The 16,046-nt window shown below is 42.6% G+C and overlaps 1 protein-coding gene across 4 annotated transcripts in view; it reads left to right on the top strand.

Moving 5' to 3' along the window:
- Positions 1–16,046, top strand: part of LOC135540132 (prickle-like protein 2) — a 113,073-nt gene that overhangs the window by 76,000 nt on the left and 21,027 nt on the right. Inside the window, exon 1 of one of the 4 annotated variants that reach the window (XM_064966536.1) lies at positions 10,631–11,131. The exons of 2 other annotated variants lie outside the window; for them this stretch is intronic. Coding sequence is in view for 1 of the 2 variants with exons in the window: in XM_064966535.1 (XP_064822607.1) it covers positions 11,433–11,437 (5 nt within the window). In the remaining variant the exon portion in view is untranslated. One more of the 4 variants, XM_064966535.1, reaches the window with a different exon arrangement.

The raw sequence follows: 16,046 nt of genomic DNA, 5'->3' as shown, positions 1-16,046 counted from the left end.
GGGTGGAGCCTGAAACATTAGATTCATAACATAGCAATGCTGTCACATTTGACATAAGACTATCTGATTTTCCTGGTCAATATTCCCACATCATACTGAACAGTCTATTTCTTGCCATTGATGTATGAGTTGCTATTTTAGAGAAACCCACACATGGATAGTTGGGAGTCTCGAAATCTCAACTGTAAGCAGCAAAATCACAGCCCACCAGTCCTTCATAAATGTCAGCCTAGCTAAATGTCTGCAATTTTACATCTCAGTACATTCACACCCACAAAAAGTAAACTATGAAAAGTTAACTCAATATTGTACAGACATCTATCTATTTGTCTGTGCGCGCATGCGTGTTCTTTGAGATTTCACAGTATCTGGCTTGGTGGCACAGTCCTTCCAGCCTGTGGATTAAAACATTGGGTTCATTGACGATACACTCTCTCCTCCTCCCCTACCCCTAGGCACTGTTACCAACCCCATCCCAAACCCACTATTCCTCCAGTCTCCCTCCTTCATCACAGGGGCTGCTTTGAGTAATCTCCATGCATAGTCACTGGCATTGTGCAGTGGAGGGATCTGGAGAGGGACTAGCAGGCAGTGGTCAAAAGCTGAAAGAGTACTACCGATATGTGGGTCACAGTGCTCTGTGGCTTCAGGAAGGCAGGGGGGCGTTTGTTCTCTCTCTGCCGTGCAACCCTGGCTGGGCTCACAGAGGACTATCTGTGCCTGGAGAAGCAAAGGAGCGCCGGCGCCTGCTGGGAGATGAACGCGCTGTGAAAAGTGTGCTAAGAGCGTGGAGGAGTGTGAAAGGGGCAGGACACAGGATATGCTTTAGAATAGCCGACCTTGCCTTCCCCTCCACACACACATGGATGGTGCTGTTCATAGTTCAAATAAACAGTGGCGAATGGCAGGCCGGGATTATATAAACAGCCTTGTGCCTGGGTCATTTAGTTCTTCTCAGGGTGTTGCTCTCTCACTGATTTCTAATGGGCCAAAGTCTACAAAAGGGGAAGTAATAGAAGCTACAGTGAGTAGCAGGGACAGACAGATGGAAGAGTAGCAGTAACGTCAGTCTTCTGTTCTGTGGAACGTGGTGGAGGGGCTCCTGAGTGTCTCAATGCCTCTACCTTTTGTTGGATTGTCTGTGAGTGTGTGTGCGTGTATTTGTGTGTTCTGCTGAGTTTTCATGATTACACAGTACACGTGGATGCTGAATGAGTCATCTATTCCTTAGTGCTGTCTCAGACCTCCAATCAGTCCTTGCGTTGCTAACACACTGATTCTCAACACAACACATACTAGGCTTGGGCGATATACTGTTTATACCTTATACAGGGATATTTCAAAATACCAATATCTTTAAAAAATATATATATATGTATATAGATTTTTGGGGTGGGGGCTGTGGTGGGGGGGGAGTGTGACACTATGACACTGCATATAAGTATATAATTATAACTATTAGAAATCTTAGATGTGAACTAAATTATATCCACCTCAGGGCTCCAGCTATGCATTTGTTGCTAATTTGTAGCTAAGTGGCTAGACGTCAAGATCAAGCTTGTTGGTTACAGCAGAGACATTCAATCCCTCCTGGATCAAGATCACTAATGCCTAAATAGTTTTGTGTGTGGGTGCGTGCGTGCACAGTTGAAGTCGGAATTAGGTTGGAGTTATTAAAACTAATTTTTCAACCAGTCCACAAATTTCTTTTAAACAAACTATAGTTTTGGCAAGTCGGTAAGGACATCTACTTTGTGCATGACACAAGTAATTTTACAACACTTCTTTACCAACAGATAATTCACTGTATCGCAATTCCAGTGGGTCAGAAGTTTACATACACTAAGTTGACTGTGCCTTTAAACAGCTTGGAAAATTCCAGAAAATTATGTCATGGCTTTAGAAGCTTCTGATAGGCTAATTGACATAATTTGATTCAATTGGAGGTGTACTTGTGTATGTATTTCAAGGCATACCTTCAAACTCCGTGCCTCTGCTTGACATCATGGGAAAATCAAAAGAAATCAGCCAAGACCTCAGAAAAAAAATTGTAGACCCCCACAAGTCTGGTTCATCCTTGGGAGCAGTTTCCAAACACCTGAAGGTACCACGCTTATCTGTACAAACAATCGTACGCAAGTATAAACACCATGGGACCAGGCAGCCATCATACCATTCAGGAAGGAGGCGAATTCTGTCTCCTAGAGATGAACGTACTTTGGTGCGAAAAGTACAAATCAATCCCAGAACAACAGCAAAGGACCTTGTGATGATGCTGGAGGAAACTGGTACAGAAGTATCTATATCCACAGTAAAACGAGTCCTATATCGACAATCTGAAAGGCCACTCAGCAAGGAAGAAGCCACTGCTCCAAAAAAGCCAGACTACAGTTGGCAATTGCACATGGCGACAAAGATTGTACTTTTTGGAGAAATGTCCTCTGGTCTGATGAAACGAAAATAAAACTGTTTGGCCATAATGACCATCGTTATGTTTGGAGGATAAAAGGGGGAGGCTTGCAAGCCGAAGAACACCATCCCAACTGTGAAGCACGGGGGTGGCAGCATCATGTTGTGGGAGTGCTTTGCTGCAGGAGGGACTGTTGCACTTCACAAAATAGATGGCATCACGAGGGAGGAAAATTATGTGGATATATTGAAGCAACATCTCAAGACATCCGTCAGGAAGTTAAAGCTTGGTCGCAAATGGGTCTTCCAAATGGACAATGACCCCAAGCATACTTCCAAAATTGTGGCAAAATGGCTTAAGGACAACAAATTCAAGGTATTGGAGTGGCCATCACAAAGCCCTGACCTCAATCGGCAGGGTAGCCTAATGGTTAGAGTGGTGGACTAGCAACCGGAAGGTTGCAAGTTCCAAACTCCCGAGCTGGCAAGTCTGTCGTTCTGCCTCTGAACAGGCAGTTAACCCACTGTTCTTAGGCCGTCATTGAAAATTAGAAGGTGTTCTTAACTGACTTGCCTAGTTAAATAAAAGTAAAATAAAATTTTAAAAATCCCATAGAAAATTTGTGGCCAGGACTGTGGCCAAGCGTGTGCGAGCTAGGAGGCCTACAATCCTGACTCAGTTACACCAGCTTTGTCAGGAGGAATGGGCCAAAATTCACCCAACTTATTGTGGGAAGCTTGTGGAAGGCTACCTGAAACATTTAACCCAAGTTAAACAATTTAAAGTCAATGCGACCCAAATTCTAATTGAGTGTATGTAAACTTCTGACCCACTGGGAATGTGATGAAAGAAATAAAGGCTGAAATAAATCACTCTCTCTACTATTATTCTGACATTTCACATTCTTAAAATAAAGTGGTGATGCTACCTGACCTAAGACAGGGAATTTGTACTAGGATTAAATGTCAGAAATTGTGAAGAACTGAGTTTCAATGTATTTGACTAAGGTGTATGTAAACTTCTGACTTTAACTCTGCGTGTGCGTGTGCGTGTGCGTGTGTGTGTGTGTGTGTGGGAACTAGTGCCCCCTGTTTGCACATTCGTTAATATCTTATACCCCGGTATTGTATGGAAGTGGTATGAATATCTGGATAACTCCCTACCCTGACACATACTCTGTTGATCCTAGAATGCCAATCTCTCTTCAGTTACCGGTCCATAACTGCCACCGGAGCTGGGCAAGACGGCTCCTGTGGAGAAAGCAGCGGTGGTCATATCGACATGGAGCGTGTGTCATCACAGCTTTTTGCAGGAAATCTGATAATGAAATGGACCTTGGGTGGAATAAATGGCCTGACCAAAGTGAACTGTTGTTGTTTGTGTAGTTGGTGAATTGGATGGGTGGTTGTTTTATTTCAGGGTTGGTTGAGATGAAACACTGTTGATTGGATGAGGACCCCCCTCACAGAACCTCTGTTGTGTGGTCAGGAAGTCATCCTCTTTATATTTCTATTTGCCACTTAGATAAGCTCTGAAATCAGATTCAGTGTATTAAATCCCCCTTTTCTCCTTCTCCAATGTCATCTGTTCATATCAGACAAGTCTATTCAATCCTGACTCTACACACCTTCGCTTTTACTTTATTCTGAAAAACCTCATTAATTAAATTAATTTTAATCCAAAATAGCCTGTAGTACTAGTGAAAGTGAAACGCTTTAGCGCTTTTTACTAGTGAAAGTGAAACGCTTTAGTGTTATTGAGGTGAAAAGGGGAGGGTGGAAATGGATTGGTGAGTAAGCCGGTCTGTTTTCCTATTCCTGTGTAGGTCTACATAGAGTTCAGATGGGCTTGACGGTAGCAAACTGGCTCTACTAATGCTGCAAGATATGGGCCTGTGTGAAAGTTTCTAACCAATCATATTTTGACAACACCAACCGATCAAACTGACTGGAGCTTGGTGTTTGTAATAGGCATGTTGCAGGCTGAAAGGACTGATCCGATTTTTCAGAGGTGCTATTCTCTGTTGCAAATCATGGAGGTATTTAAACATGAGCTAATGGTAATGTTTTTTCCTACAGATGAATAAAAGAGCATCCTGGTTTTCTCTAGGTCTCTCTCTCTCGCACTCTCACTCCTGTAACAGGAAGCTATATCAGTCCGTCCTGGGCTCTGATTTACGCCCTCCCTGATCCCTAACCCTGATACATTTACCAGACTGTGTGTGTGTGGCTGCTGTCGCATGAGTTGTAGGCTGTCATTGTAAATAAGCATTTGTTCTTAACTTCGAGGTTAAAGCTAGGGGGCAGAATTTTCACTTTTGGATAAATAGCGTGCCCAATTTCAACTTCCTGCTACTCATGCCAAGAATATAAGATATGCATATTATTCATTGATTTGGATAGAAAACACACTGAAGTTTCTAAAACTGTTTGAATCATGTCTGTGAGTATAACAGAACTTATGTAGCAGGCAAAACCCCGAGGACTAACTGTTCACAATTTTTTTTTTCTCCCCATCTCTCTTCCCTATATTGTCTTTGCCATTGGAAATTGAATAGGAACATACTTTCAGTTCCTACTTACTGCACAAATAACATCTGACAGATTTTTTAAATGTAATTTGTAAAAACTTAGTAAGCATGACTTATGTTCTGTTTTTTTAGTCTACTACATGTTCTTATTCGTGCAACAACAAGGAGGAAAAGTGTCCTCTAGACAGTTGTCTGAGGAATGTTCTGCCATGGCCTTGACTTGTGTTGATAACAAATTGCAAAACAAACGGAGCTGTAAGTGGACATAAGCAGAGCACTGTACTCCCTCCTGGTCCTGGACTAGAATGGACAGACAGAACCGCTCAATCAGACCCACCACTGTTTGACTGATCCTTCTCTCCTTCCAGACAGTCTTTCTCAAACTAAATATTTAAACATGGCATACTTGAGCAAGGGTTTATTTAACTAAAGGTTTGGATGGCTCAAGTTTAAACCGTTACAGGAGCCTCTGGAGAAATTGGAGCACGACCCAAGTGATTGGCTTAAATGGAAGAAGATAATCACACGGTTGTGTTTAAATCACTGGGCCGACCGACCTGAGGATTTTTACTCTCTATTGATGTTCAACATGAAAACAAGTCTACGGCTTTGTCCTAGACCACATATTGTGTGAAATTTTGCATCTTCTATTTCTCTCTTCAAGTAGTATGCATTATCAGCATGTACTGTTGTTCTGCATACCTGACTGTGGTGTTGTAGAGTGTGTCTGAGGCTTTAGTATACTGTCCGCTATGGGTACTGTGTGGTGTGACGTTCTCAAACAGAATGAGGCAATAATGTATCAAGCTGCTGGGTTGTTGCACTGCTGTGGTCACCCTAATGAGGGTGATCATATCATTTTATTAATGAACATCTGGTCACTCCTCTCCGCATGGCGACTGCAGGGAGAAAGGAGAGGGCTGCGGGGCTCCAAGGAGGAGAGATTTCTGGAATAGAACTCTGTGTGGTGTTCCCAGAACCCTGCAGTCTGACTGAATGGGAGTGATCACCCATTGAGGTACTGACACCCACATGGCCGACATGACTATGGATTATTCCTCCCACTGGTGGATGAATGGGAGCTTAGTCATGAAACTTCCCTTGTATGTTTGGTGTGGGAGGTTTAGACAGCAGGTGGTTCACTTTAATTTTCCTATTTCACGTTGATGTAAAACCATTTCTTTCTAAATGTTTCATGTTAATCAGTCGACATTTCCCTGTGCATCTACACATACCTTTACTAAGTCCCACCCCTTTTTCAACCAGAGGAAAGTGTGACCCAGTTATGTTTTTAATCAGAATCCGCATGTAGGACTGGGAAAACTCAGAGAGACACGGGTAGAGTAGGGTACTGTGGACTGAGGAACGTGCTCCACAGCCCCTGAAAGCCAGGCTTCCTGTGGCTTGAGATGGATGGGGCCCTAGCTACACGTTTCTCCATGCTGAAGACCTCTTGTTTTAAGTGGGCCAGCAGGGGCAGAAATAGCCTACCCATCAGGAGCCTCTCCTCAAGATCACTCCAGAGCCGAGGGCCCCTCCATGAATCGAGTTGGAGCAGGACAACACACTCTCTCCCTGTACACGAACCCCCAAGCAAATTATAATTTCAACAAACTGGCTAAACTTTTCTCTCCCCCTATAAAAATACAATTATGCCGCTCAAACCGTGTGGAATTAATCCATTTAACATTCAACATGGAGTGTGTAATAGTCACTTATCTGCTGTGAACACTATTGTAGAAGTGCTTGTGAGCTTTGTATCCATCCACAGCCTCAGACCCTCTACTCTAAGGACAGAGTACATGGGTAAACCCGCTGGAAGAGACTTCTAAAAGCGGTAGCAGAGATTTGGGGAATTACTCCAACCCCCTAAATCCCTATCTGAGGCTGTAAATATGTCTAGTCTGTGGGAAAGGAGGTTGGATCAATCTAACTTGCTTGTTGGTCCCAACTGCTTTGATGCAAGCCCAGCCCAGTCACTAAAAAGGAATGTAGATATCTATACACACCAGAATGTAGATATCTATACACACCAGAAAAGGAGTGTTCTTTCTTTCTTTCTCTCTCGCTTGCTCTCTCTGTTGCTCTCAATCTCTTTTCTCCATCTCTCCTCTCTTGCTCTCTCTTCTCTCCTTAGTGATCAGCTGTTGGGGTGAGATTCCGCTGCCTTGGTGTTGACTCAGTGATAGTCATCATCAGCATTTCCCACATGAAAGGAGAGAAGAGGGTGGTGTTACATGAAATTGTGGGTCAACTCGGGCCATTGGCGCCATTGCTCTTTGTTATAATGACAGATACTTTTTTTGTTGTTACTTTAGTTCGTTCCTTGGTAAGGTTTATATAATATTGGTGTATGATAAGATCCTCTCAGGAAGTGCAACTATAAAACATATTTGACATGGCTTGTTCATCCCTCGGGGCAGTAAGTATGCACTATCGTTCATCTTGTGCTTTGATCGGGACAAAAGCACTGATATGCTCCTACATGCTTTTGAAGGGAGTACACTTGTACTCCTCGACTAAAATGACCATGCAGAGGCACTGCATGCCTACAGTAAAGTAAATGTTATCTGTGGCATGTTTCCCAAGCTGGCCTCTACATTTTTATTAGAGCATTAAAGCAGTTACAGGCCCTGGATAAGTTTATTGGGAAAGTGCAGAGCCCATATGAGGTTAGCAACGGTCCCCAGACCAGCTGATCCGCTCTGTGGCTATGAGGAGTGGGGACGCTGTCACTTACAGTTCCTCATAAAATCCTGTGGAATGGCCTTAAGTTCAGGATAAGGGGCAATTAATATTCTTGTGTGTGGGGCTAAAAGACGTGCAGGCCAGGGAGAGGCGGTCTGCCACGTGTGAAGATGGAATCCAAGCCAGACACAGCATTGGGAGCAAAAGCTGTAGGCTGACTCAAGGAGGTAAAGGAGAACGGAAAGAAGACTGCGTCTTCCTCAAACTGTGGAGGTCGTTCAGAGCCACCGGCTGGTTTTACCAGCTTCACAAACTGTTTATACAGCGTTCAACCACTGTTTCAAAGAGTTTTGTTTTTTTACTTTACTTTTTGGCTCTTGGCTAAAGCAGTGCAGAGGCTTTTGAGGAAGAATAAACACATCTTTATTTAATTACAAACTCCCCCTCATTGCACCGTTTCCCCTTTGAAATCAACCACATTCAATGCATGACAAATAAGCAAATTAGCAGCAGCAGTCAGACATTGTTAAACACTCCTAACACTGATTCTGGAAAGGAGCTCAGATAGTATTACAGGCTTAGAGCCATGCAAGTGTTTGTAAATTACGACGAACCAAAATAGCCAAGATATAATTAATCTAGTAGAGAACAATCAGACTGTTTATTTAGTCCCTTTTAATTGCAGGTTGAGTCCACAAATAAACCGATCAATACCAAATCACATCCCAAATGGAAGAATTAATGTTGATTGACTTTCCATAGTTAAAGATGCATTCCGGGCAGCCTCCCGGGTGGTGCAGTGGTCTAGGGCACTGCATCGCAGCGCTAGCTGTGCCACCAGAGACTCTGGGTTTGCGCCCAGGCTCTGTCGCAGCCGGCCGCGACCGAGAGGTTCGTGCGGCGATGCACAATTGGCCTAGCGTCGTCCGGGTTAGAGAGGGTTTGGTCGGTAGGGATATCCTTGTCTCATCGCGCACCAGCGACTCCTGTGGCAGGCCCGGGCACAGTGCACAGTAACCAAGGTCGCCAGGTGCACGGTGTTTCCTCCGACACATTGGTGTGGCTGGCTTCCAGGTTGGATGTGCTGTGTTAAGAAGCAGTGCGGCTTGGTTGGGTTGTGTTTCGGAGGAAGCATGGCTTTCGACTTTCATCTCTCCCGAGCCCGTACGGGAGTTGTAGCGATGAGACAAGATAGTAATTACTAACAATTGGATTCCATGAAATTGGGGAGAAAAAGGGGGTTTTATTTCAAAAATGTTTAAAAAAAAGATGCACTCCGGGATCTAAAGCCCATCAAATTTGAAACATATTGCAGGATTTGGAACATATCACACAAATTGCTACATGTGTATGATGTAATATAAATGGCAAAACTCATATCACACTAAATGGATGAGTACAAGTACACAAGAACACAAAAAAATGGGTACCACTTTTGGCTCGTGAGCACCACTTTCAAAACTACTGGCTGAAATTATACAAACGTTAGAGAGTAAGTCAAATTAATATTTTGGTTTGCAACTTGACACACTGATTTCATTCCAAAAGTGTAACTATTTATTTTGGTCCCAAACCGACAGACCCCTATCACCTAGTTTATAGTTCTTACAACTGCTTATACTGTATGTCATTGTTTCTACATTTGGAAGTTGTTTTATGATGGAAGTATAAGGTCAATATGAATTGTTTTGTCTCTAAACTATTTTCCAATTGCCTAGTGTTCAATAACTGTCTTGCCTGTCTCCATTCCCTCATGCTCACTGTTGTGGAAGAGCTGAAAGGTGAAAGCTATTTTTCACTTCTGTTTTTTTATTATTTATTGGACATTTATTTAACTAGGCAAGTCAGTTAATTCTTATCTTCAATGTCGGCCTAGGAACAATGGGTTAACTGCCTTGTTCAGGGGCAGAATGACAGATTTATACCTTGTCAGCTCTGGGATTCGAACTTGCAACCTTTCAGTTACTAGTCCAATGCTCGGGAAGCTATTTGAGAGGCCTTGTGACAATGTATTTCTTTTAAATCTGTTGATAAACATTTGATAACTAACTAAGCAGTATATAATAGGACCTCTTCGACTACAGTGTATTGGGAAATAAGGGCAGGGGGAAGAGTAGCTTCTGCTTTTGCAACAGCTAATGGGGATCCTAATAAAATACCAAAAAGGTTTGGTTGCCTTACTCTATTCCACACTAGTGTTCTGTAAGCTATAGGCTATATATAACCCTTCTCCATTCTCCTCCATTATTTTGGTAATTGTTATGCATTTTGTTTCCAAATCAATGTTTGTCACATGCACCGACTACAATAGGTATAGTGAAATGCTTACTTACAAGCCCTTACCTTAACCAACAATGCAGTTTTAAGAAGAATATGTGTAAAGAAAGTATTTACTAAAATAAACTGAAGTTAAAAAAAATAAGAAAAAAATAAGAAAATAGAAATGAACAAAAAATTGATGAGCAACAATAACATAACAGTAGAGAGGCTACATACCGGTACAGAGTCAATGTGCAGGGGCACCAGTTTGTCAAGGTAATTGAGGTAATATGTACATGCAGGTAGAGGTAAAATGACTGGGGGGGGGCAGGCAGGCAGGCAATGCAAAGAGTTTGGGGCCATTTGATTAGCTGTTCAGGAGTCTTATGGTTTGGGGGTAGAAGCTGTTAAGAAGGCTTTTGGACCTAGACTTGGTGCTCCAGTACCGCTTGCCGTGCGGTAGCAGAGAGAACAGTCTTATGACTAGTGTGGCTGGAATCTTTGGCAATCCCTCCAATACCGCATGGTCCTTCTATTCCCTTTCTCGCTCTCTAGCTGGCTGCCCTGGGGCAGTTGATTCAGTGAAATTGTTTAATTTGCATGCAAATGACTCCAAAACACCAGTCATTCACGCCGCTAATTATACCAGTGTCGGGATGGTGACTTGCTGACATCACGGATGGGCATTAGCATTCGGGAGGGGTGGGGGGGGGGGGGCGGTGGTCCTGGCAAGGACAAGCTACTCCGTTATTCAGCCAGTCACTCGGGGTGAGCAAGTCCCCTGCTCAGCGCTCCTTAACTAAGCGCATACATAAGGAGTCCCTGTGGATCGTTTTTCAACTTTCTAGCTTTCTGTTGCTGCCTCCGTAAATTATTGTTTTGGATTCGTTCGAAACGTAATCTACAAAGTTAAGGCTATTGCATTATCGCAATGTAGGTGGACTAAATGTAGGGGTATTTGTGTTTAACCGCTTATTGGGTTTTGTGTCGCTTTACCAATCCTTGCGCTTGGTGAATGTGTTTGCAGAACAGCTTGACAAAAAGGCTCGCAGAGCGAAGAGGACAGTAGCCTAGAGGAACAGATTGCGCCTTCGCACTGACCAGAGAGTGAGATTGCAGGATTCGTAAAATTGTGTCGCAGGAATAGTAGACTATGAAAAGGCTTGCAATGAGGAAAGTGTGGTTGAAAGCTATTATCACCGGGTACATAGCCATGCTCTCCCTCACACCTACTTGGTGATAAGGTAAGCATTGACTACATTTTACCGTTTGTGGCTCCGTTATTTTGTATCAATCTGTTATTTACACAGCTGACAAGGCTATTTTTGCGCTCTGTTGTGTCCGGACCTTCAATACAGTATCTATTTCAGGTTTTAAACTGTGGCCAAGTTTAATCAACATTGCCAGTTTGAGTGAACTTTTACTGCCGTTGAAAGGTCGTGTTTAGAAAGGGTTTGATATTTCCTGACTGCAAGATGTGTGCTACAATGTCGTCTGTGGCTCATTCGTGGTGTGCTCGATTTAAACTAAATCATATCAACATCAATGAGGTATGAGGTGAAATGTATTTTAACGACGAGGTAGGCCTATTCATGATTTAGAACTAGGTAATCATATTTACATTGCAATTACACTGATTATTCCGTAATATAGTTTTTTTATTTGAACGTAAAAAAAAAAATTCTCGTACGCAATAGTTGCACTGACGGTCTCACTCATTTTCACCTTACTGACTCATAGACTATCCTCCGTAATGGATGTGTTGTTATCCATTTTCTCTTTCTACTCTTCATGGCGCGGCGGTCAAGCTAACCAGTTTTTTTCAGTGGGAATAGTCTTTGTTGTGTTGCCTCTATGGTCTGGACCTGGCCGGCCGCGGGATTGATTGAGTCAGGATAGGTTATTTTGGATTAGCATATGAACGGATTTTGTGGAATAATGAATAATGGGACACTCCAGCAGCTGGCCCGAGAGTCCATGGGTAATGGAGATATCAGGCTGCATTGCTCTGAAACAGACATTTAGACTACAGGTAGCCTCGGCTCATAGGCAACCAAACATTTTATCAGTCTTGATGTGCAAAATAATATCAGGTCGGTTTTTGACCATCCCCTTTCAACACCATGAGATTGTTTAATCTGGTCCACTGTTTAAACCACGTTTAGACTAGTTATGTTTGTCAGCATTTCAAACTTGCAGATAGTTTGCACAGATGGGTTCGCCAATGACAGCTTGATAATATCGCATGAGAACAGCATAGCTACAGTTCCGTATAAGAACTGAGGTCTCAGGAGCTGAAAACCTGCCACCATGTGACATACCATGCATCTGTCCCACTAGCAGTTACCGAACAAGTAACACTTATGAATAAGTAACATGGTCATCTGGTATAAAGCTGCCATCCTCAGTTAATGTTACATAAATATATAGTCCTCTCTCACTTCCTGCACTTCTTACACTAAACATTTACAAATTCTATAAAGGTGTAGTGAGATTACGTACATTCTTTGATAGTGTTCAGTCAATGTATATTTTATGGAGTGTGTGTGTGTGTTGGACAAGAATAATGGATTATTATTTATTGCGGCAGGTGGGTGCAGGCCTAATCTCCATTAGATTGAATATATTGGATTGAGTCGCCAGTAATTAGCTACTAATAAACACCTTTTTTTTGTTTGATTCCTCTTTGGTATGTAGTGCAATCCAGTTTAACACTGATTAAAGATGAACATGTCTGCTTCAATAAATTACCAAATTAGGACAATTTAGGACGAAATACACTGAAAGGAAATGCCCATCTGATCTCAGAACAAAAGGCATTTAAAAAATAGAGAAATAATCTGACCTCCTATTTTCTCTGCCTGTCCAGAGAAAACAAAAGAAGCAGAAATAATAGAAATTTGGCTGCTGCCTGCCTCCAGCTGTTCCTCTGAACCCTTTTTCTCCTTCTCCTCCCCTCTGAGCTGCCATTGAAACATGCTGTCTGGAATGATGACACAGAAACACAGCAGCGGTTCTGGGAGCTGCTCTGGAATTATATTATATTCCTTTCGGATACCACATCAAGCCCACTCAGCTCCATGGCTGTTTTTCAGGAAGGCAAGGCTTGTGGATGTGTTGAACACTTTAGAGGAGGTGTTTAAGAGCCTGGATGACACATTGCCCTATGGCAAATGAAACTGTTAATATTGGGTTAGTTAAATGAATGGCACCACCACTCAACCCAACCTCTTGAGATGTCCCTGACTTGGCAGAGGATTTGTACCAGTACCTCAGAGGATTTGTACCAACCAGTCCATAGGTGGTTATTAAGAGTTCCACAGTGGTGAATAATACTGAAAACAAAACAATAAGTATCTCTAGTCTAGTAAGAACTTGTCTGTGTGTGGGTCAGTCATTTCTTGGGCGTGAGCTTCACCAGTGGACATGGTCTTTACGGGTTGGTGTGTCTACTGACTGACTTTGCAGTGTGTCAGAGTGTAGCTGTTTAACTTGGCTGTTGCCAGGGTGATGTAGAGGAGCAATGCAATGATTAACACTGTGGTGGTGACTGATTGTCTGCTTGCATCACAGTCTCAGCGATTACTGTCCACTCAGATACCTTCCAGTCATTAGAAGCTTCCTGCGGTGTTCTGCTCTGGCCATGGAAGGCTTTATCTGCCCCAGGAGAGGAAAGGCTGTCTAGTTTTTTTTAGAAGGCGTTGGTTATATACTTGACTTGTATTGAAGTCATGTAGATGACCAGTGTAACATGGGGTATTGTTTCAGGATAGAAATCCCAGTGATGTGCACCTTGTTGTAAATCAGGGGCTTAGGCCCTGGGCATATCTCTGCCAATCCTGATGCAGGGATATCAGATGTTTGGAAGGTGAATCACTGGATGATGATGGCCCTATACATCTGGAGAGAGACAGGCTCACGGGTCCCATGGGACTCCAACCCTCGTGCTCCCATGTCCAGTTCAAAGACGATGAGAACATTTTGAGTTGGTGTTTATAAGGCCTCTGTCTGTATCATTTTAAAACAGAGACACTCCGGGAATGCAGTGTGAAACACTCTCCCCCATGCCCAATGTACTCCTCCAGGCTATATTTAAACCCCTATCTCCAAGCCTGTTCTCCACCCAAAGGCAGAATGAGCCCCTTGCATGAAAAGGAGTGGGAGATGTGTGTGTAATGTTTTTTTTTCGATTTAATTTGTCATGTTTTTGTACCCTCTGAATCATCTCTCCGTGTTCTAACGTACATTTAGTATGTTGGTGTGTGTGCATACTGTAAAATGATTAAGTTGGTTCCACTGGTGCTACTTTTCGGTGAAAGTGTTACCTGAACTTAACATTTTTAGTTGGCGCAAACTCCAACTTGAGAGAACTTCGGCACAAATTAAGTTAACTTAAAATGATGTGTTTGCTCAACTTGACTCATATGTTCATTCAACTAGATATTATTATTTTGGTATCTTCATTAAAAAATGGCTATGGAACTAGTTACACACAGATGGTGCTTTGACATACAATGTTTTAAACTTACATATTTGACCAACATGATTACATTGTGCATGTATACAGTATTTACTATTCAACACGTCCTCACCTGGGATCTTCCTGCTTTGCCACCATGTCTGTGTCAATTATCAGTTAATCTGACTATTGATTTGATTGACTTATTTCAGCAATTTAAAGGTTTCCTGTATAGTTGTCTAATGTTAGTGGGGCATATTACTGTGTTAATGTTAATCACTATGATAAATAAAACAGTTTTACTTGAGTGTACTTTTAACAGAACTGAGATTTACTTTGTAAATAGTGCCATACATGCACTCAAACGTATTCAGTTGGCCTTGCTGTTATGATTTATGTGGTGGATAGGTGGCTGGTTCGGGTCCATGTTTTGACCTTGTGGGAGATCTTTAAATGTGCCCTTGGGCAGGGCGTTGACCCTGGTTGCTTCTGTGGGTCGCTCTGGGTGGGAGTCTGTTTGATGACTGAATGTAATGTAAATGTTCACTGCAAGTAGATTGTATGTTTTAATGTTCAATCAAAATAAAAAATAAACACTTTGATTGAAAAGTTGAGGAAACGAAAAAGACTGGAATAAGTCAATTTAAAAATAATTAGTTGAAACAACTAGATTTTTTGTACAGTGTGTGTATGTACGTACATGTGTCTCTAATCCCACATTCATTAGTAATGATGGAGAACTGCTGTATTGTAATGAGAGGACTCTGTAGCCCCAGGCTAGGTGTCCCACTGCTAGGATGGGCTGTTTAATTCTCCCTCTCCTGTATGGACGGGCTGGTTGTCAGAGAGCTGATGACTTAGTCTGCAAACCGAGGCCTGGCTCCATGTACTACTTACCACTCCCATCAATATTCATCGATGAGATGTCTTGGCATTTCAGTATTCATTCATATGTTGATTTAATATTCATGCACACTGCTCTGAAGCCAATCACCTCCAGGAGATCAGGTAGATTGTCCTTGCCCAAGGGTAGTAAAGAAGCAGAGATGTATTTAGTGGTCCCCAGCCATGCATCACTAGTTTATTTAACCAGTGCTTGACTTGGACAGGTGCTCACTGGAGCTGAGTACCAGCACCTCAAATTTCTACTGCTTAAGCTCCTATTCCTTTTATAGAACATTAGCTCAAATGTATTGTGGAGCTCATGCACCTACATGTAAACAATACTGGCACCCAAAATGAATACCAGTCCCTATTTCAGTCCAGGTCAAGCACAGTATATTATGTTAATTTGGGGGCAGGTCGAAACACATGAAACATCCATGGATATTTAGTCAGCTAGCTGCTGCTCTTCTCGTTTGTCTTTCAAACATCCATGTGGGTTTGTATCTTCCTGATATCCAATAATGAGGGGACTTGCATAATCAAGTTCTATTTTAGGGCCTGGCTACACAGACACTCGTTCACGTGCGCAAGCAGTGTGGGAGAAAGGACTGAATAACGTGTGTAAATTAATTTAGCAACGCACGCGGCCGGTGAGGTTTACATGTAAGAGTCTCTCTGTCTCTATCTTTCCGTCAAAGAAGTCTCAGCCCCTGTTCCTTATCCTGTGCTGCCCACTGGGCATCTGTCTGTGTAATGGGATGGAGTACCCTACCCTGCCCTTCTAGTATATACTGTATTGCCTTCAGAAAGGATTC

The sequence above is a fragment of the Oncorhynchus masou genome, chromosome 5, assembly GCF_036934945.1.
Source record: "Oncorhynchus masou masou isolate Uvic2021 chromosome 5, UVic_Omas_1.1, whole genome shotgun sequence".
Taxonomy (NCBI): domain Eukaryota; kingdom Metazoa; phylum Chordata; class Actinopteri; order Salmoniformes; family Salmonidae; genus Oncorhynchus; species Oncorhynchus masou.
This window is presented reverse-complemented; position numbering and strand designations above follow the sequence as displayed.